The sequence below is a fragment of the Peromyscus eremicus genome, chromosome 7, assembly GCF_949786415.1.
Source record: "Peromyscus eremicus chromosome 7, PerEre_H2_v1, whole genome shotgun sequence".
NCBI lineage: Eukaryota > Metazoa > Chordata > Mammalia > Rodentia > Cricetidae > Peromyscus > Peromyscus eremicus.
This window is the reverse complement of record NC_081422.1, coordinates 51,393,422-51,421,169: the sequence shown is the minus strand read 5'-3', so window position 1 is coordinate 51,421,169 and position 27,748 is coordinate 51,393,422. Positions and strand designations below refer to the sequence as shown.

The following is a 27,748-nucleotide window of genomic DNA, read 5'->3' as shown; positions in this document are numbered from 1 at the left end:
TTTATTAATAAAGAAATTTGTAGATAGGAAAATTGTTTCTTTCCGAAATATGTGGTTTATTTATAGTTTTAAAGATGTTCTTATTTTTTTAATTATGTGCATATATGTATGTCTCTTTGGGGATAGTACATGTGAGTATACATGCTCATGGAGTCCAAAAGAGGGCATTGGATCACCTGGAGTTACAGGTGATTCCCAGTGTGAGTGCTAGTCCTATCCTCTGTAAGAGCAGTACACTCTTAGCTGCCAAACCATCTCTTTAGCACCTAACTTTTTAAAACTTTATGTGTGTATGTGTGACTGTATGTCTGTATGTCCACCATGTGCATGCAGGTGCCTGTAGAGGTCACAAGATTGTCTGAAATCCCCAGAACTGGAGTTGCAAGAGCTTACGAGCTATCGTGTGAGTGCTGGGAGTCAAATCTGGTACTCTTCAGGAACAGCAAGTGCTCTTAACCACTGAGCTCTCTCTGCACTACCACCACCCTCAGGCTATCCTGATTCTCTTGATTTGTGATTCAGGGTCTCAGGCAGGCCAGGCTACTGTCAATTCCTAATTTTCCTGCCTTAACTTTCCAAATGCTGCGATAACAGGTACGCATTCTACCGTAGTCTAAGGCTCTCTTTAATCAAATTCACAGGACTAAATAGAGTACTTGTTCTTAAATTCTACAGCATATTCAACCACCCATAAAATCATTTTCTAAATAAATGTAAGAAGTGGTTTTATAATTCCCAAAGAAATATGACCAGGAGACCTCAAAACAGCTCCTCACTTAAAGATATTAGGAAATATTTATTTTAAACATATCAAATTGTACTTGTTAATTGTTAACTTTAGTTGAAACATGTTTTGACTTATACATGCATCTGTCTCCAGAGTGGGTAATTTGAGGAAGTGATCCTTCCAGGTTTATTTTGGGGTTTACCTCCTTATTTAATTATTTTTGAGATAGTGTTCAGACTATAGCCCAGGTTGGCCTCAAACTCATGGCAATCCTTCTGTCTCAGCTTCCTAAAAGTGTTGGGCATAAGCCACCATACCCAAAGCCTAGGCTTATTACTAAGTCAAGTCTGACCAAATTGCTAGGACATTGACATGCACAGTCCCCAGATTGATAAAGCTGGCTGCTGAAAGAAAACTGAAGAATTCAAAAGACTCTCAAACAGGCTAGGGATGGGGGCGAAGGCATATAATCCCAGAGACTTGGGAGGCTGAGACTTGATTGAAAATTCAAGGCTTTGCCTGGGCAGAAAAGCAAGTTCAAGGTCAGCCTGCAGAAATGTTCCTTAACATAAGGAACACCACTGTATTTATATAGCAAATCTGACCTAAATACAGGAAAGAGCTTAGACAGGCAAATGCCTAAACCTGTGTCAGTGGGCTCTCACCGGCTGAGAGTCAGAGCCGAGTTCTTCCTGTCTGATCAGAAAGCTGCTTACACCCCGTGAGAGCAGATACTTGGACGAGCTCCCTGGATGTGCTGACCTGTGTGAGCAGGCTCTGCCTAACCACTACTTCTGAACAGAACCACCGGCTCTGTTCTCAGAACTAAGGAACTCAAAGGGAGTTCACTCAAGATCGGACCTAGATCCCTTTGAAAGTTTTTCCAAGGGGAGACTTTCTGTTGAAGAGAATGGTGAGGTCAGTTCGTCCAGTAAGAGAGGTCCTAACAAAGTGGAAAGCAGAGTGGGCTGCAGATTGAGGCCACAGGACCTGGAATATACTTTCTGAATGGAGTGAAAACTAACTGTTTAATTCTAAACACCATCTTCTACTTTCATAGCTGATGAGGAGCTTTGCTTCTGAAGGAATCTTGCACCAGGGCTTTTCCTTAACTCCCTGACTAGGACAAAATCTAAGCTCCCTCTGTCTTCCAGCCTCCTCTCCCTAACTCTCCACTTGTATTTTGTACTTGAGCCATGCTGAACCTACTTGATTCGATCAAATCCCACCCTGCTCTAGGGGAATGCTGCTACTAACATCTAACTCTGAGGACCTGCTTTCTTCCTGGTCTGCCTTAGCCCAGCTCCACCCTCCTCTGTGAAATCTGCTCTTCCTTTGCCCCTAAGCTCTAGGTACCTTTCTGCACTAAAGCAATCATTTCACCATGCTCTACACACTATGGGGTTTATTTCTTACTGGATAACACAACCCTCAAGGTCTTGTCTACCTCTATAACCCACATCTCAGAGGCACAGCTTGAGGTTTATCTCCTGATAGGGGCTCTAACATTTCTTGAAGTAAATGAACCCATTAGCATTTTATCTCTGGGAAGGTCTAAACCGTAGAAAAATCACACTTGTTTTCTCAGAAGAAGGAACATATTCAAATACCAAGAACTGCAGTTCCTGGTAAGACCTTTCAGAAAATGGCATTACCAACAGCAACTGGAAACTCAGCAGAATGTTCAAGTGCTAAAAGGGGTGAAATGGGCCAAGATTTGAACAGTCATGCCATAAGTAAGGGAGTAAGGGGAAGGTGGAAGAGATATCTAAATCTTAATAATCATAAGCAACCTTTTTCTTAAGAATCGCATATATTTACATTGTGGACCTGGGATATATGCACACAGCAAAGAGATATTCAAATCTACCTGGATTCCAACTCCACCCAGTAGAGACCCACCCCCCAAAAGTCTGAGCCAACATTCCAGACAGGGGTGTTGAGCTGTTTCCAGTGGGGTGGGTTTGGAAAGTGCACTCTGAAATAAGGTCACCTATTGCTATCACCACTGTCCTCTTCCCCAGTCTTTTGTGGGCTGTCCTTGTTAGTTGTCCATGAGGTTCTCGGGGCTGTGGGGAGGACTCTTCAACTTTGGAGTAGATAGGTGCTCCAGCTCATAGTGCCCATTCTCAGAAGCCTTGTGTGTGAGTTTATCCTTCATGTCCTCCTGGCTCTTCTTGTGCTCAATAATCTGTTGGAGCTGGTGCCCAGCATATTCTGGTTTGGTGGTCAGTGGGCCAGCTGGCACGGCTACACCTAGAATATCTGACACCATGTAGGGGCGCAGCCAGCCCACCAAGGGAGTACTCCCAGGGCTATAGTGGGTCTGTTTATGGTAGAAGAGAAGTCCATCTACCTAAAGGAGGAAAAACCAGGAATCATAATGACTGTGGGCCACATATTTCCAAAACAGCTATACAGAGGCAGTTCTTATGGGTTGTTTCTTTGGTGGGTGGGACAAGAACTCTCTATTATGTAGCACATCTATCCTGCTATGTAGACCAGGCTGGCCTTGTACTCACAGAGATCCATCGGCCTCTGCCTTCTAAGTGATGGTATTAAAGGAGTGTGCAACCACGCCTAGCCAATTTTTCTTTTTTTTATTCTAAGCCGCTGCCAGTAGAAAAAATTCCTTGCTTCTCATATGAAGTTTCTTAAAGAAAGGGCTGGGGCTAGGGATGGTAGTATACACCTATAACCCCAAGACTCTGCAGGTTGAAGCAGGGAAGATCTCAAGATTAACCAGACTGAGCTATATTGTGAAACTTTGTCCAAATGAAGAGGAAGAGAGAGATATAATAATAATAATAATAATAATAATAATAAAAATAATAAAACACTTTCATTTACAAAATGCTTTCTACCTATTGTTTTACTTTCTTACCCACCCAGAAAGTATTTGAGAGATGGGGTTTTTTTAACATAGAAAGTTCTAGGCACCTCTGTAAAGATGTGAAATATGAAGCAGGAATTCAACCTGAGTCTATGTCTTCTATCCCTGGATCCTGGGCACTTTCTACCACCACAAAGTCTCAATAGCAAAGCTGAGTTCCTCATATGGGATGAAAAGCAAGAGATCTGGGTAGCCCCAGCAAGGCACCAGACTGAGCACAGGAACAGTCCTAAACCTCCCCCTAGACTGTTTGGAGCCATATTCTGGGAAACTCAGTTTTTCTAAATGGGAAAACCTCCTACAGCCCCATACTTTCTCTTCTGTGATTCAGTGACTCACCCCTTAAAAAGCATTTCTTGCCACTGGGATATAAGAGTTATAAATAAAGATAGTGTTCTTACCACCTTCTTAATTGACTCCCAGAAATGAAGCAACTTAGTCTTTGCCATTTCCTTATCCAGGAAGCTGTGATCCTTTACAAAATTAAATACATTTCAAGCAAAACTTGACCTGACTAGGCAAAATTTTAAAAGGGATGAGGGGCAAAGAAAACTTGCTTGTTAAGAGAAGAGAGAGTGGACGGGCAGTGGTGGTGCACGCCTTCAATCCCAGCACTTGGGAGGCAGAGCCAGGTGGATCTCTGTGAGTTCGAAGCCAGCCTGGGCTACCAAATGAGTTCCAGGAAAAGGCGCAAAGCTACACAGAGAAACCCTGTCTCGAGAAAAAAAAAAAAAAAGAGAGAGAAGAGAGAGTAACTGTAGGTTCTGAAGATGATAAATGACTATCCCAGACTCAGGAGTTCCTGGGCACAGGAGATTTTCAGTGCTAACACATGGCAAGTATGGACAAAGTAAATGAGTTGACCCTACTAACATGCCACTCACTGGTTAGTAAACATTGTTATCCCAGGAACCATCTGTGCTTTGACCAAAAAGGGATCAGAGGTTCAAGCATCTGTTGGGGTCAGTCGACCACATAAGCCATGTGTCTTTACTTTACATCCTGCCATGGCGGTCAAACAAGGCACACAATGGTGATCTAGGATGGAGGAATCCTTGGCTCTTCTCTAGGCCTGTTTCCCGGGGTACTGGGGGACTACTGAATTCTGGTGTTCTGACTTTAGTAGAAGTTGAGGCTCTGGAGGGCAGCAAATAAATTATTTCCTTAGAATTAATTTCCAGCCCTGTTTTGATGCTTAGACACAGCAAAATCAGAGGATCTCTTAAGATTTCATGTACCCCAGTCTCCTTGTAGCCTACAATCATGTCAGAGCAACAGACAATGGTTTCATTACCTCAAAAGGAAAATCCATAGACAGCACCTTACACAGGCTCTCAGGGGTACACGGGAAATTCTTTAGCCCCACAAATTTAAACTGAAATATAAATGAGAACAAAGAGTTAGTACATGTTTCAGATGATACTGGCTCTAGTGATTGAAGAGCTTCATCCAATAAGGTTTTCTTCCCAGCACTCAGGAAACTGAGACAGGAAAATCACAGTAAGTTTGGAGTTCAAGGTCAACCTAAGCTATCAACCCTGTCTTTAAAAAGGTTGGGAGAGGAAATAGAAAGAAATTCAAATGCTTAGACCCCCACTTCCAGCACTCTAAGAACAGTCTAGAAGTATATGTTTCAACAAGTCCCAGGTACTACTCAAAGAGATCTAAGCTAGTCTGGTTTACATAGCAAGCTCCAGACCAGCCTGGGCTATACAACGAGATCCTGTCTCCAAAAATGCTAATAGGTTGTTGTATGATAGTTTTCTCAAGATTGAAACATTCTATCCCACAGGGAAGCTCCTTAAGCAGGTAAACAACATAGCTTCAGGAAGTCTCTGAAGTTGACCAGATTCATTAGGCCATACCACCCTGCCAGAGTAAACAATAAAAGCTGAGCATCTCTCTCAGAACAAAGGTGCAATACTCTGCAAAGAAGGCTGAGACCAGACAGCTGCCTGAAAGAAGCAGAAACCAGCTGAGATGCCTGGAAGGGGTTTAGAAGAGTCACTGGATAGGACACTCTCCAACCGGTTGAGCTGCCTGCGGGTGCTCAGGTCCCCAGCTTTTGTGAGCTGTCACCATGCTGGGGTGGGCTTCGGTGATGCAGTCGTCGTTGAATCTTTTCTGTTCCTGTAAGTGACCCCTCACCCATATTCCTATAACTAACCCCAAAAGAACTCATTGGTTTACCATGTTGGACTTTGGGGGAGTATTGTACTTTGTTCTAGTGTGGGTTCTCTATCTGGGGTGACTAAATGTGTGTTGTGTCTCCCCAAGAAAAGTTTTGCCACACAACATAGGTACAGCTCAGTGGTAGAATGCTTGCTGAGAATGCATAAGACCCAGGGTAACTGAACACACACACAAAGCATTTTATACTAAGCATCATTTTATAACCACATCATCACATAAGGATTAAGCTATGAGGAAATGCGTGTGTGTGTGTGTGTGTGTGTGTGTGTGTGTGTGTGTGTGTGTATACACTTTGGTTCTTTTTTTTTTTTTTGGTTTTTCGAGACAGGGTTTCTCTGTGTAGCTTTGCGCCTTTTCCTGGAACTCACTTGGTAGTCCAGGCTGGCCTCAAATTCACAGAGATCCGCCTGGCTCTGCCTCCCGAGTACTGGGATTAAAGGCGTGCGCCACCACCGCCCGGCTTACACTTTGGTTCTTACAATAACTCTTGATAGTATCCTTTACTTTTAGAGATGGGATCTCACTCTATAACAACATTGTCCAGGCTAATGTCAAAACTGAGTTCCTCCCCCCTCAGCCTCCTGTGTGTTAGGATGACAAGTATGTATTACCTCTCCTGGCTTATTAGTGCCATTTGCAGATAAAGAAACTAAAGCAAGTAAGGCTATTATCCTAATAATTACCATTATTATTTTTAGTGGTGCTAGGGATTAAACCTAGGTCTTTACACATTCTAAACAAGTTCTGTAAACTGAGTCACACCTCCAGCCCTTACACTATTAATTATTAAACTCACAAATAGAATTCAGTCTGAATGTCTATTAAATTCATAGTCTTCCCACTGTACTATTATAATATGCTGCCTTGAAAGATAAACTCATTAATCAAGAGTGGTAGCTCTGGGGCTGGAGGGATGGCTCAGTGGTTAAGAGCACTGGCTGCTCTTCCAAAGGACCTGGCTTTGATTTCTAGCAGCCACATGGTGGTTCCCAACCACTTTGAGGAGATCCGATGCCGCCTTCTGGCCTCTGTGGCAGCCAGGCAATGTAGACATATAGGTAGGCAAACACATATACACATAAAATTACAAAATAATTTTGGGCCATGCATGGTGGCACACACCTTTAGTCCCAGAACTCAGGAGTCAGAGGCAGATGAATCTCTGTGAGTTTGAGACCAGCCTGGTCTATAAGACAGCCAGGACTATGTACAGAAACCTTGTTTAAAAAGAGAGGAGAGGGGGAGAAAGACGGAAGGAAGGGTGGGAGGGAAGGAGGGAGGGAGAACGGAAGGGAGGGAGAGAGAGAGATAAAGAGAGAAAGAAAGAAAAGGGAATTGTGGCTCATGCTTGTAATTCTAGTACTTGGGAAGCTGAGGCAGGAAGATCAGGAATCTAAGGCCATAGCTACATAACCAAGGCCAGCTTGGGCCATATGAAACCTTGTCTCAAAACCAAACAATAATAGTAAAAAAAAGAACTCTGTAATCTTTTTTTGTTTGTTTGTTTGTTTGTTTTTCGAGACAGGGTTTCTCTGTGTAGCTTTGGAGCCTGTCCTGGAACTCACTCTGTAGACCAGGCTGGCCTCGAACTCACAGAGATCCGCCTGGCTCTGCCTCCCAAGTGCTGGGATTAAAGGCGTGCGCCACCACCATCCGGCATGAACTCTGTAATCTTTTTTTTTTTTTTTTTTTTTGTTTTTGTTTTTGTTTTTCGAGACAGGGTTTCTCTGTGTAGCTTTGCGCCTTTTCCTGGAACTCACTTGGTAGCCCAGGCTGGCCTCAAACTCACAGAGATCCACCTGGCTCTGCCTCCCGAGTGCTGGGATTAAAGGCGTGCGCCACCACCGCCCGGCGAACTCTGTAATCTTAAAAGCCACCACCACCCGGCATGAACTTTGTAATCTTAACAATAGCCTTACAGGATTAATCTTGGTTTTCTCTCCAAGTCCTTCTTCTTCTGGTAACTTTGAGTGCATCCAGTAGAATCGGAAATCAGTCTGCCACAGAGAAGGTTGAGTAAAAAGATAAAATATTGTTCATCTCAAACTCTTATATGAATGAAACATCTCATTCTAATAGCCATGTGGCTTATAAAGACCTAAGCCCTGCTGTTGCTATCCCCATTTCCATTTATAACCATTAATTTATCAAAATTTTCAAGATTTTAACTGTATGTGGAGTATGTTTCAGATGGCAAGATGGATCAGTGGCTAAGGGCGCCTGCCATGCAAACCTGTAACCTGGATTTGATCTTTATAACCCACACTTGGAAGATGAAAACCTTCACCCAAGAGATATCCTTGGCCGTCCATGTACTTGCCTTCACTCAAACACATCACAGACAGACAATAATGATTAACACAATTCTAAAATATATTTCCATTGTTTATATTATACAAAGTATTATATTACATAAAAGCATTTTCATACAAGTATATGTTGTAAAGATTTTTTCTTTTAAAATTTAGGAAAGCTGCCAGTCATAATGGCTCAAACCTGCATAAATCCCAGCATTTAGGAGACAGAGGCAGGTCATCCTTGACTACACAGTGAAATCAGCCTACAATACATAAGGCCTGTCTTGACTCCACTCTCCTTCAATAGTAGGGTGGCTGGGCATGGTGGCTCACACCTGCAATCTGAGCAATCAGGAGGTCTGAAGCAGAAGGACCACAAGTTGGAGGCTATCCTGGACTATATAGCAAGTTCTTACATTTACTTATTTATTTCGGTTTGGTGGGGGGTTTTGTTTGTCTTTGAGACAGGATATCTCTCTCTCTCTCTCTCTCTCTCTCTCTCTCTCTCTCTCTCAATATATATATATTTAGATATCGAAATGTCTTGGAATTTTCTGTGTAGACCAGGCTAACCTCAAACTAACAGAGATCTGCTTACTTTCCTCTATAAACTCACAGAGACCTGCTTGGCTCCCTGGGTGCTGGAATCAAAGGCATGTGCCACCAGGCCCAGCCAATACCTGTAATCCAATTAATGAATCTTCCACCTCTTTTTGTTTGGTTTTGGTTTACCTGTGCTGGGATCAAAGGTGTGCACCACCACTGTCCAGCAATCTTCAGCCTCTTACATAGGGTGAGGTAGCTTGCTTCAAACAATAACAACAACAACACAATCTTCACTCAGATATAGTGGGTCATGACTGTAACCCCAGCATTTGGAAAGCTACAGCAGGATTGCCCACAAGATTTAGGTCAACCTGGGCTACATAGTTCTAAGCCAGCTTCAGCTACAGAATGAGACTCTATCTTTAAACAAACAAACAAACAAACAAACAAACACATACATAAATAGATGGGCCATGGTGTCACACACCTTTAAACCCAGCACTTGGGAGGAAGAGGCAGGTATATGTCTGTGAGTTTGAGGCTAGCCTGGTGTTACAGAGCAAGTTCCAGGACAAACCAGAGCTACACAGAAAAACCCTGTCTGGAAAAACAAACAAATAAATAGATGAATGAATGAATGAATAAATAAATAACTTCACCCACGCTCTAGGAACTATATTATCATTATTGCTATTTTACATGTTATGGACTCTGAGAATCAGAAAGGTGAAGTCACTTGCCTGGTTGAACAAAGAAAGTATTGTCAGACCTAGACTCCTTCATTCCAAAGCACATTAATACTAACTCCCTTGCTTCATTTTAATCTGGCTCTTAAAAAACTCTACAATGCTGAATCTTTTCCTAAGTACTTGATTCTCTGAATTATTAATGTGTATCCTTCTATGAGACACTCCTTGTTCTTTTACTTTGCTTCTGGAAATTTGAAACGATAAAAGTAATTTTCTTTTTCTTCTGTGTTTTTGTTGAGACAGGGTATCATATAGCTCAGGCTGGCCTCAAACTTGATCAAAGGATGGCCTTGAACTTTGATCCTCTGTGAAGGCTATAGACATGGACCAGTATGAGGTACCGGGGACTGAGCCTAGAGTTTTGTGTATAGTAGACAAGCACTCTACCAACTGAGCTGCATCCTCAGCCCCTTGATTTGTTGTTTTGTTGACACACGAATGGTCTTGCTAGTAGCTCAGGCTGGGCTTGAAATTCATGACATTCTTCCAGCTTCAGCTTGTACTAAAGGGACCACAGGCATGAGCTACCATGCTGAACTTGTCTTTTCCTTATAGTATAATTATATATGTGGAAATATACATGTGGTTTTAATTACCAAATCTGTAAGCTGTAAATATATGTGGTGAGTATCCTTTAACAAAACTAAAGGGAGGGCTGGTCGGTAGCGGCGCACGCCTTTAATCCCAACATTTGGGAGGCCGAGGCAGGTGGATCTCTGTGAGTTTGAAGCCAGCCTGGTCTAGAGAGCAAGTTCCAGGATAGCCAGGGCAACACAAAGAAACCTTGTCTCGAAAAACCTAAAGCAAACAAACAACAAAAAAATAAATAAATAAAAATAAAAATAAAAAAAACTAAAGGGAAACATGAACCAGGAATGATGATAAAAACCTATAATCCCGGGCTGGAGAGATGGCTCAGAGGTTAAGAGCACAGGCTGCTCTTCCAGAGGTCCAGAGTTCAATTCCCAGCAACCACATGATGGCTCACAACCATCTATAATGAGATCTGGTGCCCTCTTCTGGCATGCAGGCATACATGCAAGCAGAACACTCTATATATAATAAATAAATCTTAAAAACAAAAACAAAAACAAAAAAAAACCTATAATCCCAACCTCTTGGGGAGATTGAGACAGGAGGAGGATCATAGGTTTGTGGGTATCCTGGGCTACATAATGACTTCTTGTCAAAAACAAAGTTGGGTGTGGGCTACTTAATGAGCTCCAGGCCACCCAGGGCTAGATATTAAGATTCTATCTCAAACAAACTGAACCACCATTAGCTGGCATTTCCTGAAATCCACCCTAAGGTAATAGGTATAAAGAAACAGTCTAGCAGGCTATCCCAGTGTGGTGGTGCATGCTTTTGATCCCAGCACTCAGGAGTCAGAGGCAAGTACATCTCTGAGTTTCAGGCCAGCCAGGGCTACACAGTGAGACCTTGTCTCAAGAGAGAGAGAGAGAGAGAGACAGACAGACAGACAGACAGACAGTCCGTCCAGTCAGTCAATCTGGAGCTAGGCATAGCAATTCATGCCTTGTAATCTCTTCCTAGAGCAAGCTTTGAGATTTGAGGCTCTGTATCATATCAAGGATGACCTGGCATTTTCGGGGTCAGGATGTGGTGGGTGAAGGAGGGAAGGTACAGGAGTTTATTTGATGGTGTTGTCTGCACAAATGGCACGCTTCTTACCCTTCAATCATTCCTACAACAAGCCTCTCATTCTCTGGAGCGATGTGAGGGGCGGCCCCAGCTGCTAAGAGCCCCACCTGCACCTCTGCTGTTTCTTCTTCCTTAAGAACTGCTGTATTTCCCTTAGTTCCTCACACTTATTTTTAAAACTAAGCTAATTCAAACATCCTCAAAGATGCAGGGAGCATTAGATAATGTTCTTGATTACCACATCCTGTATCTGCCAAGAAGTTGGTCACGTACCAAACCCACATGCTGAACCACCTTCCCGGGAGGAAAGAAGACAGGAAAGACATGAGGAGATTATCAATCCTTACCTGACAGTCATAAAAAGGGTGTCCCTCCAGCACATCACATCCAAAACATAGTAGGTCTGGTTCATCTCACTGTAAATGCAGTCCAGAATGGTGTAGTCTACAGATACAAGGAAGAAAGTCAACACAGAACTCAACTTCCAGCCAGAGTTCCATCCACCATGATGAAAGGAGCCTCATCTTAAGAGGCTCAAGTCAAACAATCCGTAGGCTTATGGCAATTGTCAGTGCTAAAGATGATGGATTCATCAAGGAGAGAGTTCTGCATAGCCCTTTCTAGCTACGTGGCATAGCTAAAGGATGGTATGAAGTAAGACAGTATGAGAGATCACACTTTAGCAAGTGGGAATTCTAACAAGTTGGGACATTTATTTACTTTTAGAGAAGCTCAGTTTTTAGTTTTGCTTTGTTTTTTTAAGACAAGCTAGCCTGGAATTCACTATGGACTCAAAGATGACTTTGAACTCCTGATCTTCTTGCTTCCATCTCCCAAGTGCTAAGATTATAAGCAGGTACCATCAAATCAGTATTTTATTGTTTTTAAGACAGGACTTGACTTTGTAGCCCAGACTGGCCTCAGACATAGGGTAGGTCCTACTGTCCTTGACTTCCTGAATGCTGGGATCATGAGCACCTGCCACTGCCCTAGGCTATTTTTATTGTATATGTATGTGAAAGGTTTTGCTCTGTTACCCAAGCTTGCATTAGCCTTCTGAGGGACTGGACAGCCGAATCTGACTTACCTGTTACATTCTTACTGTCAGTGCTGTGCTGTGTGAGGAATATCAAGTATAACTTGTCACTTGCTTCAAGGAAATAGATATAAGATGATCATAGAGTTTATGTATGTCACACAACATCAACTATGAACAACAAGAGTTCTAGGAGAAAACTGGAATAAAGAAAGCAGGCTACAGTGCCCCTTACCTGTATTCCCTGAACTTGGTAGGCTGAATCACGAATCTTTCTTTCTTTCTGGGTTTTTTTGTTTGTTGGTTTTGTTGGTTTTGTTTTGTTTTTGGTGTGTTTGTGTGTGTGTGTGTGTGTGTGTGTGTGTGTGTGTGTGTGTGTGTGAGAGACAGGGTTTCTCTGTGTAGCCCTGGCTGTCCTGGAACTTTGTAGATCAAGCTGGTCTCCAACTCAGGGATCTGCCTGCCTCTGCCTCCTGACTGCTGGGATTTAAGGTGTGCATCACCACACCTGGTGAGGATCAGGAATTTAAAGTCATCCCTAGTACATGACCAACCTGATCCCTACATGAATCTGTCTGGGAAAAAAAATAATAATAATAAGCCAACAGAGAAAGCTAGCCTTACTACAAAACACAGAAGAAATCATCAATTAGCCTGAGCAAGGCAAGACTAGAGCAGGGTCTGGGCCTCAGCCTTGCCAGTTCCTCTCAAAACAACAGATTATTTAATCCTTAAAACCTAGTCCATTTACTGAGGCCAGGTAGGAGGAAAGCTAAGGTTGGAAAATGACAAAGGAGAAAGGGAATTGGACTGGGAAACCCCAGAAACAGCTCACTGTGTTGTTACACTTGACATTCTGTCAGGGATCTTTACAGAAAAAAACTGTGCATGTCATTTTGTAATAAAGGGCATGATGACTTCATTCAGAAATGTTCTATCTGGTGGGCCTCACAGGACGCATGTATCATGCAGCTGAGGAGACCTGACCCTGAGGGGAGAATGCTTTCAGAGTGGGGTCATGAAAACAAACTAACCAAGGGTCTGTTTTGCACATGCACACAGTAAAGTTGTGGCGTTGCTCTGATGGAGAGGCCTCAGGAGAACGTTTCTCCCTATCTTCTAAAGCCCAAGTCCTTCCCCTATGGATTTCCAGCGTTAACCAGAGTTCAAGACTAGGAATGGGGATGTGGCCTTGTCCTTGGAGAGTAACAGGGATCAACAAGAACAAAACCAGCAGCAGCTGGCCCTGAGACTATCAGAATCAATGACAGCTGGGACATGGTGGCGCATGCTTTTAATCCCAGCACTCAGGAGGCAGAGGCAGGCTGATCTCTGTGAGTTTCAAGGACAACCTGGTCTGCAGAGTGAATTCTAGGACAGCCAAGTCTACACAGAGAAACTCTGTCTTGAAAAACTGAAAGAAAAAAAAATAGTTCATATTTTATAGAAAATCACCTAGGTTTTTTACAAATGTAAACACTTGCCTGATTTTGATTCCATACAATAAGAAGGGGGAGCTACCTCACCTGCATCTAAGGGCAAAAGCATCAGGCAACTTGACACACGGAACATCCATGAAAGCTAAAGAGGCCCTGTCCTGTTAACTTCCAGAAAAGGTGAAAAGGAAGAAGTTTGTGACTATCCGCAGCCTGGGATACAAAGTAACAGAGGTGCACAGAGATGGGCCAACAGAGCCTCCTGTTCTAGATGGACAACCTCGAGATTACCAGGGCCAACATGCCCTTCCGCTATTTTCTGTCTGCCTAGAACTAGAGGATTGAGGCCCTAGACCAGTACAGTGTAACAAGCCCTACAGACCATTATCTTCTAGGTGCTGAGCAGAGAGACTAAAAGGCCAAAGACAAGTTTTTGGATCCACTAGAACTGAAAAACAATCAGTTTTTTACTCCAATTTCACATTAGACTCTGGAGCACCCAGCCCCATCCAATGTCTCCACAAGACTCAGTGTGTGAAATCAGCCCTGGCTTTCACTTTGCTTGGTCCACCTCTAACCCCATGCCCCCCACCTCTCCAGCTGGCTTGATTGGCCCCTAGGGTCCCACCTTAACACTGCGTGTCCAATTTCCTGATTCATGTATCCACCTACCATCCCCAGGCATTCACTCATTTCATTGCCTGACCTCCATACCCTGAAAATGCACACACCTGCTCCTACAATCCATCTCCAGGCTCCAAGGGGGCATCCAGTAGACCTGGGAATCCACCCAAACATGTTAGAGGTCCACCCCCAACTTCCCTGGGTTCACTCAACACTCAAGGCCCCTACACTGAAGCATCAGAAACATTCCACTCTTCCCACCATCAACTGAAATGCTAATTACAACTGTCTGGTTTACTTTCTGCATTTTCCTATGGAGAATATTTGCAAAGTTTTGAACTTTGTTCTATCCCAGAACCTGTTGAACAGACTCGATGTTAAAAACAAACAACTGTAAAACATGGAGTCAAGGGATGTAATTCCATTGTTAAAGTACTTGTCTGGAAAGCATAAAGTCATGGGTTCAATACTCAACAATATTCAATGTTCAATAAAGCAATATCATCCTTAGCCACAGAGCAATTTGAAGGCCAGCCTGTGCAACATGAGACTGTCTCATTAACAAAACATGGTGCTGTTGCAATGGCCCAGAAGTTAAGAGCAGTGACTGCTCTTTCAGAGAACCCTCAATGCCCAGCATTCACATAGCAACTCACAGTAGTTTATAACTTTAGTGCTAGGCGTCTGACGAACCCCTTTGGCTTCCAGGGCCACTGCATGCAAGTGGTACACAGAAATACATGCAGGCAAAATATCCATACACACAAATAATAAAATATAAAAAAAATTTTAAACGTAAAAAACAAATACCCCCCCCCCAAAATTCTTAGCCAAGCAAGACATCATCTTGTACTAGTAAAAAAAAAATTGCAAATGAACCACACATAATGGCACATGCTTATAATTCTACTACTTGGGAAGCAGATCAAAGATAATGGCTTCAAGTCTTGACTACACGGCAAGTTTGAAGATAGCCTGGCTATACAAGACCTTACTTTTTTTTTTCTTAAATGACAAAAACTTAGTCAATAACTAGGTATAATGGTACATGCTTATTATCTCAGTTTGCTATCCTAGCAATGGAGAGGCTAAGGTAGGAAAATCAGGAGGTTCGGGTCAGCCTGGGTTATATGGTGTGCTGGATAGTTTTATGTCAACTTGACATAAGCTAAAGTCATCTTTGAGGAGGGAAGCTCAATTAAGAAAATGCTCCCGGGGCTGGAGAAATGGCTTAGAGGTTAAGAGCACTGACTGCTCTTCCAGAGGTCCTGAGTTCAATTCCCAGCAACCACATGGTAGCTCACAACCATCTGTAATAAGGTCTGGTGCCCTCTTCTGGTCATACATGCTGTATACATAATAAATAAATCTTTTAAAAAAAAAAAAAAAAAGAAAATGCTCCCTGCCAGGAGGTGGTAGTGCACTTTAATCCCAGCGCTTGGGGATAGAAGTAAGTGGATTTCTTCAAGGAGAGCCTGGTCTACAGAGGAAGTTCCAGGGCTACACAAGGAAACACTGTCTCAAAAAAACCAAAATAAGAGGAGAGAGAGAGAGAGAGAGAGAGAGAGAGAGAGAGAGAGAGAGAGAGAGAGAGAGAGAGGGAGGATGCTTCCATAAGATTGGGCTATAGGCAAGCCTTTAGAGCATTTTCTTAGTTATTGATTGGCAAGGAGGGCTCAGCCCACTGTAGGTGATGCCATCCCTGAGCTGGAGGTCCTAGATTCTATAGAAAGCAGGCTGAGCAAGCCAATAAGCAGCTCCCCTCCACGGCCCCTACATCAGCTCCTGCCTCCAAGTTCCTACCCTATTTGAGTTCCTGTCCTGGCTTCCATAAATGATGAACTACAATGCAGAAGCGTAAGGCAAATAAGCCCTTTCTCTCGAACTTGCTTTTAGACGTGGTGTTTCATTTTAACTTAAGGTTTTATTATTATGTATGTTACATGCACAAGGGCATGTGCTATGGCACACGTGTGGCAATCAGAGGACAACTCTTAGAAGTTAACTCTCTAACTTTCACTGTGGGCTCAAACGCAGGTCATGAGGACTTCACAAAAAGCACTTTTACCTACTGAATTGGCTGGCCGGCCCCTGAAGCCTCAGAGATCCTTTGTGATTGAGCCCCAGCACTGATGGGATAGTGGGGGAGGAAGACCAAAAAACACAGTAAATAGACATCATATGTAGGTACCTTTGGCGGTTGTTGAGTTTCTCCTGTTGCCTCCTGGCAGAAGGGAAGAAAACCTATTGACACAGTAGCCACTCTTGGTGTAGGCACTGGTTGATCCCTGTAGGGAGAAAGCTACCATTCTCATTAGGCATTCACAGGTATCCTTGCCTCTTGCTTCTGCATCTTACAGGGTTGTCATTAGCCCAAAGAGATGAGCCAAAGACTCTTGCAGCAGGAAAACATTTCAAGGCCAACTGCAGGCACAGCTGTGTGGCAGATGAAAACGGGAGGCAAACATCCCTTTTATCACATACTAGGCTTGCTGGTGTTAGAGGCAAGAAGCAGTTACTCACCCTGGAGGCCACGATAAGGGCTCTTTTCCCAACAGGACACACAACCACAATCCATTCTTGCCCCAAATCTGAAGGGACGTCAATTAACCACTCAGAAAGCATCAACTGGGAATATAAAAATGGTGTTAAAAAATCAGCAGGAGTTTATCATTCAAACATTACAAGAATAAAGCATTAACATCCCACATAAATATTACAACTATAGCTAAAAGTTGAGGGCAGAGGTACTTCCACCCCAGCTGCTCTAAGAAAAGAAGCTGGTCTCCAGCATAACCAAAAGATGGCAGGCATTCACTGGTGACTTGGCATCTGCCCTTATTATCACTATCTGTATCCTACTTACTCCTTTAACTCAAGACCTAAAGAGGCTTTTTTTCCTTTCCTTATTTGCCGACTGCCTACCAGCATAACTATTATATTCTGGGTTTACACCTCAGGAATGCATACTCACTCTGAGTCATGCTCAGACTTGATCATTATTTCCCAAATTGATACGCCACACATTATGATAAAAGATGTTAGGAGGCAAGCCTGGTGGTATAGGCATATAATCTCAGCTACTTGGGAAGCTGGGATGGGAGGACTGCCAAATTCACAGCTTGTCTGGACAACTTAATGAGATGCTGTTTCAAGTTTTGAAAGCTGGCCTTCACTCACTCTGTAGGTGAAAATGACTCTGAACTTATGATCCTCTGGTTCTACCTCCTGAATGTTAAAACTACAGGCCTGAACTGTCAGTAGTGGCTCACACCTTTAATCCCAGCACTTGAAAGGCAGAGGCAAGTATCTCTGGTCTACAGAGCTAGTTCCAAGACATTCAGGGCTACAGAGAAACCCAGTTTGAGGGACAAGGGAGAATTCCAGCACATTGCACGCATATAGTACACAGAAACTCATATAGGCATACACATAGTCACATTTAAAAAAATAATTCGAGCATGATTGTCAATATTTGCTGTAAGAGCTATTGAAAACACTTTAAAAGTCAGGTATGGTGATGCATGCCTTTAATCCCAGTACTGGGGAGGCAGAGGCAGGAGGATCTCTGAGTTTGAGGCAAGCCTGATCTACAGAGTAAGTTCTAGGACAGCCAGAAATATACACAGAGAAATGCTGTTTTGGGGGGGAAAAAAAAGTGTTTTCACATAAGAATGTTAAATCAGGCTACTACCTAAGTGTATACCTTAGATATGACCTTATTCTTTTTCTGAATATGTTCTAGGACTCTCATAAACAGGACTATTAGGCATTATTTACAGTGACAATATCCTAACTTCCTGTATCCCTGTGATCTACAGTTCTGTTTACAAAGTGTAATCCTGTTCCATATGCCTTAGGAATACCCTGTGATCTCATTTAAATTTCCTAGCAACTTTTTTTTTTACTCTATTTAGGTATATGGGTATTTATTTGCATGTATCTTTGTGCTCCACATGCATGTCTGGTGCTCAAGGAGGCCAGAAAAGAGTATCAGACCCTTCAGACTGGAGTTACAAACTTGTGAACCATCGTGTGTGTGCTAGAAACTGAATTCAGGTCCTCTGGAAGAGCTAGTGCTCTTAAATGCTGAGCATTCTCTCCAGTTCCTCTTAGCAATTTTTTAAAGACATCAAAACGCATCAAAATCCTATGTATGGCTATCATAAAGGAAATGAAGGGCAATTCTGTTTTGAGCAGTCCACATCTAGATCTTGGTGTGCCACACTCTTTTCTTTAGTTCCTCTCCTTCTGTTAACTCCCACAAGGAAGTCCATATTAAAAATATCTTTTATGCATGTGGTATACATACATTCATGTAGGCAAAATACTCGTGCACACAAAATAATAATAAAATAGTAAAAAAATCTGGTAACTAATCCCGGGTGACAGTGGTACACACCTTTAATCTCAGCACTCGGGAGGCAGAGCCAGGCGGATCTCTGTGAGTTCGAGGCCAACCTGGTCTACAGAGCAAGATCCAAGACAGGCACCAAAACTACACAGAGAAACCTTGTCTCGAAAAACCAAAATAAAAAAAAAATCTGGTAAATTTATAATACACACACACACACACACACACACACACACACACACACACACACACATATACACACACTCATGAATATATATATAAAACCCACTCTGGGTTGGCAAGATAACTCAGTGGGTAAAGGCAATTGCCATCAAGCCCAATAACCCGATTAGTAACTGGGAATCACATGGTGGAGGGTTAGAACTGACTCCCATGGGTTTTCCATTGACCTTCACACACATCCCATGGCAGATGCATCCTTACACACCTTACCTAAGGTTTCTATTGCTGTGATAAAACGCTGTGACCAAAAGCGACTTGGGGAGAAAAGGGGTTATTTCACTTGCAATTCCATCAAGTCAGGGCAGGAACCCAAAGCACAGCAGGAACCTGGAGGCAGAAACTGATTCAGAAGCCATGGAGGAATGGTGCTTACTGACTTGCTCTGCATGGTTTGTTCAGCTGCTATCTTTTAGTTATTTTTCTGAGACAGGGTTTCTCTGTGTTACAGCCCTGGCTGTCCTAGACCACCTGGCCAGGAGTCACATCACCCACATCAATCATCAACCATCAATGCCGTACAGACTCACCTACAGGCCAATCCTATGGAAGCATTTTTCTCAATGAGGAATCTTTCTTCCCAAATGACCTAGCTTCTGTCAAGTTGATGTAAAAACTAGCCAGCATAAATATGTACACATTCAAATAAATAAATAAAATGTTAAAGAAAATAAAACTAAAATGCTGCTTCATACTGGCTCATCCTGAAAGTCCTTTCTGAGGCAAAGTCAATGATCTGCTTCATCACAGTGAAGTTCTGAAAAGGCTGATGTCGGGTTGTAGGGGAGCAGCAGGAGCTACATGTCTAGCTCTCTGCACCACCACTGATGGGGTCCATCTCCAAATCTCAAAAAAAAAAAAAACCAAAAAGAGTGGGGCTGGGGTACAGACTAGTGGAGAATGTTCGCCTTGTGAATGTTCATGGCGTTGTGTTCAATTCTCAATGCTGCAAAAGAAAGATAAAAAGAAAAGGAAGAAGGGAGGACGGACAAGGGGAAAGGTAGGAAAATAAGGCCAGGGAGAGGGCTGGGGGTGGGGGGTTTTAAAGTGCTTGCTGTGCAAGTCTGTGGAGAAAAGGCCTCTAAAAGTTGTTCTCTCACCTCCACACATGCACACTCATACACACACATAGGTACACACACAAAACACACATACAATAAATGAAATATTCTTTAGCAGAAAGAAAATAAATGATAAAGGACAGAACATTTTTCTAAAGAGTATAGATAAATGTTTAGTAAGCAGATTAAAGGCTGCCCTAGGTGGGCAGAATATGAGGAGCGCGCGCGCACGCGTGTGTGTGTACACACACACACACACACACACACACACACACACACACACACACACACACGACTACTGTAGCATTATTCATAATAGTCAAAAAGTAGAAGCAACTCAAAAAAACCATTAATTGAAGAATAAATAAATATGTCCCTTCAACGGAATATTTGTTAACAATAGACAGACTGATAAATACTACAACATAAATGAACCTTGAAAATCTTATACTAACTGAAAGAAGCCAATCACAAAAAGACCACAGTTATTCAGAATAGGCTGGTCTGTAGACATAGATAATAGATTTGCAAAAGGAAAAGGAATAGTAGAGAATGACTGCTAATGAATATGGCATATTTGTGACGGTGTGTGTGTGTGTGTGTGTGTGTGTGTGTGATGATGAAGAAAATGTTCTAGAATTAGCTAGAAGTGATAATGCACGCTTGTAATTCTACACTTGGAAGTGGAAGTTTTGAAGGATTTGGAATGCAAGCTCATCCTTGGCTACACAGCAACTTAAAGGCCAGCCTGAGCTACTGTCTTAAATAAAAAGTGACCTACCAGAACAAGATAGTAAGAACTTATTGCTGGGGCTGGAGAGATGGCTTGGTAGTTAAGAATGCTTGTTGCTCTTCCACAGAAAGAGAGTCCAGGTCCCAACAGCTCACAACAACCTGTAACTCCAGCTTCAGATGATCAGACGCCCTCTTTTGGCATCTGTGGTCACTCCCCATATGTACACATACATATACATGCATGCATGTATAAGCACACAGACACACAAATGCAAATAAATAATAAACCTTAAAAAAAAAAAAAAAGACACTACTTCTAAAGACAACACAGTTTTGGTTGTAAGATAATAGAAAAGTCAACCTGGAACTCAAGTGAAAGCTTCCTCCTTTTTGGCTTGCTTTACAGAGTGCTGGGAGAGAAGAGACATCAATGGTCTCACCAAGCTGTGCAAGAGAAATTCATGGCCCTGCCCAGTACATGGCTCCATACAGGATGGAATTCCCCCCAGCCTCTGAAAATTTATAAAAGCCCAAATTGGTGTGGGATGGTCTGTATGTCAAGTATGTTGCTGATTGGTCAATAAATAAATCACTGATTGGCCAGTGGCCAGGCAGGAAGTACAGGCGGGACAAGGAGGAGAATAAAGCTGGGAAGTGAAAGGCTGAGTCAGAGAGACACTGCCAACCGCCACGATGACAAATAGCATGTGAAGATGCTGGTAAGCTACGAGCCACGTGTCAAGGTATAGATTTATAGAAATGGATTAATTTAAGCTGTAAGAACAGTTAGCAAGAAGCCTGCCATGGCCATACAGTTTGTAACCAATATAAGTTTCTGTGTTTACTTGGTTGGGTCTGAGAGGCTGTGGGACTGACAGGTGAGAGAGATTTGTCCTGACTGTGGGCCAGGCAGGAAAACTCTAGCTACACCCAAATATTCTATTTGTTTTGGGAATTTCTCTTCTAAAGGAACTCTCTTGCTGCAGGCCACAGGAATATATCATAAGAACTCAGCTGGTTATGGCAAAGTCACTACCTGGAGGAATCAGGGAATTCCTCCAGAGAAAGCCAAATCCCAAGGAGTTTTTGGTGTTACTTGGCTTGTTATATATCAGCTGTATTCTGTTATAAAAATCATGTGTGCCTTCATAGTTTTCCCAATTGATTTTTCCCTAAGAAGGGCTAACAATGTGCATTGATCACTCTCTAGACATACACATTCCAGGCATTTGGAGAACAGCCTCAGGAAAGGCTTTCTCTGGAATCAGATATCTCCCCTAGCCACTTTGAAGGACTAAAGGAGACACCACCCAGGTGGTCACCCAACTTCCGAGGACTAACAGTGATAACCACCCACAGGCGAGTCTCCTGACTTAAGGTAAATTCCACAAGGAGACACCGCCCAGGTATTCGCCCAATTTCCGAGGACTAACAGTGATAACAGCCCACATACAAGTCTCCTGACTTAAGGTAAATTCCACAAGGGGAGGTGGACGTTAAGTAATAGCTTTACACAGTTTAGCTCGGACCCTCCCTTTTATATACCGGGACTTCCAGGGCACAAGAAAGAAGAGAAAAGAGAATGGAAGAACTAGATGGGTAAGAACTTGAGAGGAACAAACTGAGATGGGGAAGAACTAGATTAAAAAGCTAGAAGAGAGGACTAGAGGAATGAGATGGAAGATGAGGAAGAGCCAGATGGGGAAGAACAAGATGAGGAAGAGCCAGATGAGAGAGAAGGAGACGGGAGAGGAGCTGATAGGGGAAAGAACTAGATAGATGAGAACCTAGAAGGGACAGAACTAGATGAAGGAATTAAGATAGAACCTAGAGGGGACAGTAGATTAATATAGAGAAATCAGGCAAGAAAGGAGCTAGACATGAGAACAGAATAGAAGCTGTGTAGAGAGAGAACTATCACAGAATAATGAAGTGTATGAACTAAGGAGTTTCATGTACATAGATTCATTTCCTTCATCAAAGATTAATTATCAGCTGGTTGTAGATTCTTCCCGGACCCTGGGAGGGACTATCTAGGGGCTGGATCCCCATGGTCCCCGATACCCTCTCCCCATCAGGTCCCCATCATATTGTCCATGATGGCTAATCTATCTTACACTTTTACTTTAAGGTAACTGGTTAATGAATTTCCTTTCCAGGTTTGTTTGGATTTTTGTTCATTTAGTTTTTTGTTTTGTTTGAGACAGAGTTTCACTCTGCAAACCTGGCTGGTCTATAACTAGATATGAAAACTAGACTGGCGTCTCTGCTTCCCAAATACTGGGATCAAATGAGTGATCTGTTTCCTTTCCAGATTTTTTTTGTTTTTTGAGACAGGGTTTCTCTGTGGAGCTTTGCGCCTTTCCTGGAGACCAGGCTGGCCTTGAACTCACAGAGATCTGCCTGCCTCTGCCTCCCGAGTGCTGGGATTAAAGGCATGCGCCACCACTGCCGGGCTGCCCTCCACCCATTCTTATACCTCTCCCACCCCTTCAACTCCTCTCCTCCCTACAAATCCTTTTCCCAAATTTATGTCTTTTTGTTTTTTGACCTGCTGCATTTAACCAGGGTCTAGATTTGGAACTATGCATTTGAGCCTGCAGGGTTCACTAGTGGGTATGTACCTGAAGACACTGATTCCCTCCTCCCAGAATCTGTCCACAGCCTTTCTTTCAGCAGCGAGGTGTAGGCCAGTCTTTTATAGGCCCGGTGCAAGGAACTGCAGCCGCTATGAGTTCATGACTGTAATGTTCTATCATCCCATAAGATGAGGAAGACAGCATGCCATACACAGCCCTTCTCCATAGCTTCTGTTCTTCTGTTCTTTCTGTTTTCTCTTCTAAAATGTTCCCTAAGCCTTAGAGGGGAAGGTATAAATGTCTATTTTAGGACTGAACATTCAGCTGTCACTTATTCTCAGCACCTTAAACAGCCAACCACCATTCACTTCAAAAAGAAGCTTCTCTGATTAGGACTGAAAGTAGTTGCCAGGCATGGTGTTTAATCCCAGCACTCAGGAGGCACAGGCAGGTGGATCTCTGAGTTCAAAATCAGCCTGGTCTACACACTGAGCTCCAAGACAGCCAAGGCTACACAGAAAAACCCTGTTTCAAAAATAAACAAAGAAACAAACAAAGAATTTTCAAGGCAAGGGTGTTACATGCCTTTAATCCTGGGGCTCGGGAGACAGGCAGGTGGACCTCTCAGTTTGAGGCCAGCCTAGTCTACAGAGCAAGTTCCAGAATAGCTAGGGCTACACAGAACAACCTTATCTCTAAAAACAAAAAGATAAAAATAAAAAATAAGAGTATAGGGGTTATTTATGAAAAACAAAAAAATATAAATAAAAAATAAGAGTACAGGGGCTACTTATGATCCATGTCTATCACACAGCAAAGCCTGATTACATATAACAAGTTTTTCATTTTTCTTGAACAGAACTAAACTGTATGTGGCAGAAGAATCATGGGCTCAAGGTCAATTTGAGCTACATAGCCAAACCTTGTCGAAAATAAAAATTGAAGTATACTTCAATGTCACAGAAGGTATTATCTGTACTATATTTGGCGGGGAGAAACAGATGGATGGGTATTCCCAAGAAGTGTATTCTAAAGGCAAAAGGATCCTACAAAGTAGTATATTATAGCAGGGAAGACCCGGGCTTTGACTCAGACCTACAACCTCTCTTCTTCTGAAACACCAGGACTGCCTCTTTCCCATCTCCCCTGTAGCACTGCCAGCATTGGATTGAGTGTGGCAAAGTGACTGGTTGTTTCATTGTTCAACATTACCTTGGTCAACTGGATGTCCTGCACAGGATCTCTTTATTTAAGGACCAATGTACTTCCTCCTGCCTGCTACCACCCCAGTGTACAATGACAAGACTGCCAAGACTGGCCTCCTACTACTCTAGCTGGGAAAGACTACCAACCGAGGAAGGGAGGAGGACACTGGGATTGTGAGCAGGTCCCATCCAAACCAACTGTGCATGACTATTCAAAAAAAAAAAAAAAAAAAAAAAACATGGAAGGCCAGGAATGATAGAGCATGCCTATAATTACAGCAAAAGAAGGGACTGCTTGCTGTAAGTTCAAGGCCAGCCTGGTCTACATAGTAATTCCAGGCCAGCCAGGGCTACAAAGAAAGACCTTATCTCAAAACAAAACGAAACAAAAAAACAAAAGACAAGGAGGCTGGGGTTCTAGTTCAACAATGACAGAACATTTGCCTAGCATATACAAAGCCCTGGGTTATATTCCCTACCCAGAAGAATGAGGATGATGAAGATGTGGGATCTGTTACTAGAGTAGTAGCTCAGGAGCTTTCTATATGAGCCTCTGGTTAACGGTGTGGGCTAGATGGGCTAGTCACTCTAAGTCACTATCCACAGGCTTCATCAGTGGTTTTGGTTTTGATTTTGTTTTGAGACAGTCTTTCTATATAGCCTGGCTATCCTAGAACTCACTATGTAGATCAGGCTGGCCTCAAACTCATAGAAATCCACCTGCCTCTACCTCCCAAGTGCTGGACTAAAGGCATGTACCACCACATCCAGCTTTATCAGTGCTTCCAGTCAGCCAGCAGAACTATAAGCCAGCTCTGTTACCATCATTCTCTCTACAAATACACAGCAATTAGTTTTGCCCATCCTCTTTTTATAGCAGCATTTCATTTATTGTGGTGGGTTTTGACTGTATGTGGAGGGTGCTGTAGCTGTAACCAACCGTCTTATTAAATAAGAAACACAGACCACTCACTTGATTAGCATAGCGTTTTGGTAACTTCTTGCCAGGGTCAATGTCCATTTCCTCTTCATCTTTCTTATCTTCTTCCCCACTCTCCATCCCTGTCCAGTCATCTTCAGCCAGTCTTCTGGCATGGTTCACATAATCCAACCGCTTGCTGGAGGAGAAAAAGATAAGGTCAGGTCTACACATCTATACAAAGATATCCCACAATGTACAGATGTCATTCAATTCAAGGATGACAAATTTGGAAGCAACTAGGGGATTCTGGTAAGGGTAAAAAATAATGAAATTTCCTTTGCAAGTTAAACTACTGACTGTCTCCTCATGGCTCCTAATCAGGGAACTCACTCTGAACACATTCAGCTTTCCTTGGTTTCTTAAGAATGTTCAAAGTAGGGGCTAGAGAAATGGCTCAGAGGTTGGGAGTGAGACTGCTATTCCAGAGGACCCGGGTTCAATCCCCAGAGCCCACATGGCAGCTCATAGCTGTCTGTAACTCCAAGAGCTGACACCCTCACATAGACATGCATGCAGACAGAGCACTAGTGCACATAAAATAAAAATAAATAAATTAGTAAAAAAAAGTTCAAAGCAAAAAATTTATTCTTAAAGGAATTTCCAAGACTCACTAGCTGAATAAGATGAACCCACATTACCCCACTACATTCCATATGAGAAATAACATTTCCTGCCTGGCAGACTCATCAAAAGCCCCAGAGATGGGAAGGATGAAATACATTAAATGCAGTGAGAAGTCCAAAACAAGAGAATCTTCTGGGGCTTTCCACTTCAGACATCATGCTGATCAAACAAACACCCCAAAACTCAGGCTTTTCTTGTTCGACTTTCCAAAGAAACCACCTGGCCTAAGACTTGGCAGCTTTGCTGGTGTGGTAATACACATCTTTGATAGTTTTTCTACTGCTGGGAAGAGACACCATGACCACAGCAACTCTTACAAAGGAAAACATTTAGTTAGGTAGCTTACAGTTTAGAGGTTTAGTCCATTATCATCAGGGCAGGACATGACCCTGTACAGGCTGACATGGTGCTGGAGAGCTAGCTAAGAGTTCTTTATCTTGTGTAGGCAACAGAAAGTAATCTGTCTCACTGAGCATGGCTTGAGCATATATGAGCCCTCAAAACATGCCTCCACAGTGACAGACTTCCTCCAACAAGATCATACCTACTCCCACAAGGCACCTCCTAATAGTGCCACTTCCTTTGGGGGCCATTTTCTTTCAACCCACTATATCCATGTATGTTGTGCCATATGAATATGTTACTTACTTGAAAATAATAAATTACTGGAGGGGGAGGCAGGAGGAAGGGAGGGAGGAGGACTGTGCTTGGTATGTAAAATGAAGAAAAAAAGAAAAGAAAAGAATAAATTACAACTGAAAACAGGGAAGGAACCAGGCGGTGTTGGCACACTCCTTTGATCCCAGCACTCGGGAGGCAGAGGCAGTAGATCCCTGTGAGATTGAGGTCAGCCTGGTCTACAGAGAGAGTTCCAGGACAGCCAGGGCTACACAGAGAAACCCTGTCTAGAGAAATCAAAAAAAGAAAACAGAGAAGAAAAAGAGTGAGTGGGTTATAATCAGCAAACAACTCAGAACCAATCAGGAACTGTCTGTGTTATTCATCTACTAACATAGTACTGTGCAAAATACAGACTCTATGCAAGTGCTACCGCTGTGGTTAAGTTTCTTCTAACTCCTGTTCCTTAATTTCTGACTCCAAAGAGGCCAAAGACAAACCGAGAACAAAAGGATAGGCCTTGCCTTCAGAGAAGGCAGCCTAAAACACACCTATCCTGCTCCTTTCCTGTTCGTTCACCTTGGCATTTAGAATTGAGTGTACAGAAAACATGTCCACTGATTCTCTGTAGAATTAACTTGAATTTCCAAGGGCACTACAGAAACATTTGGGCTGAAGGCAGATGGGAAGACCATACCAAGACCATCATCCCAGTGAGTAAGAAGCCACACATGAGCAATCCAGGGACGTGGGGAGGAGAAGTCTAAACTGCAAAATTCAATAGTGTTGCCAGGAAAAACAGAATAATTTAACCAAATAACTGAGCTTTTGCTTCAAAAGTTCAGTTTTTCCTTCCTTTTTCATTTTTCTAAAATGTACGGATCAAAGACCTGTGACAGAATTTACCCACCCAACCTTGTGGACAGGAAAGAACCTTCTGTGAAGGGGGTTCTATGGAGACAAATCTAGTCGTCTGTGATGATTCACAGCTCCCAGCGTAAAGAGCCAAGGAGTTAAAGCACCCTTACGATTTCTGTAGTTCCAGCAACTGGCGCCGCCGCTCACTTTGCTCCAAGGAACTGTACTTGGACTTGTATTGGGAGAGGCGAGGGTGTGGGGCAGCTGTGCTATTCAGTTCTTGAGACACAGAAAAGCTACCAGCTAGGGCTTGACTCAGTTCTTCCATC

At 42.9% G+C, this 27,748-nt stretch overlaps 1 protein-coding gene across 1 annotated transcript; it reads right to left on the bottom strand.

Annotated features, from left to right (window-relative positions):
- Positions 1-776: 776 nt before the first annotated feature.
- Snupn (snurportin 1) lies at positions 777-27,748 on the bottom strand. Its single transcript, XM_059267939.1, is given in 9 exon segments — positions 777-3,083; positions 4,915-4,995; positions 7,733-7,810; positions 11,415-11,440; positions 11,443-11,511; positions 16,355-16,451; positions 16,687-16,791; positions 25,311-25,455; positions 27,590-27,748. Coding segments are annotated over 9 exon segments (1,071 nt in total). The 5' UTR covers position 27,748; the 3' UTR covers positions 777-2,771.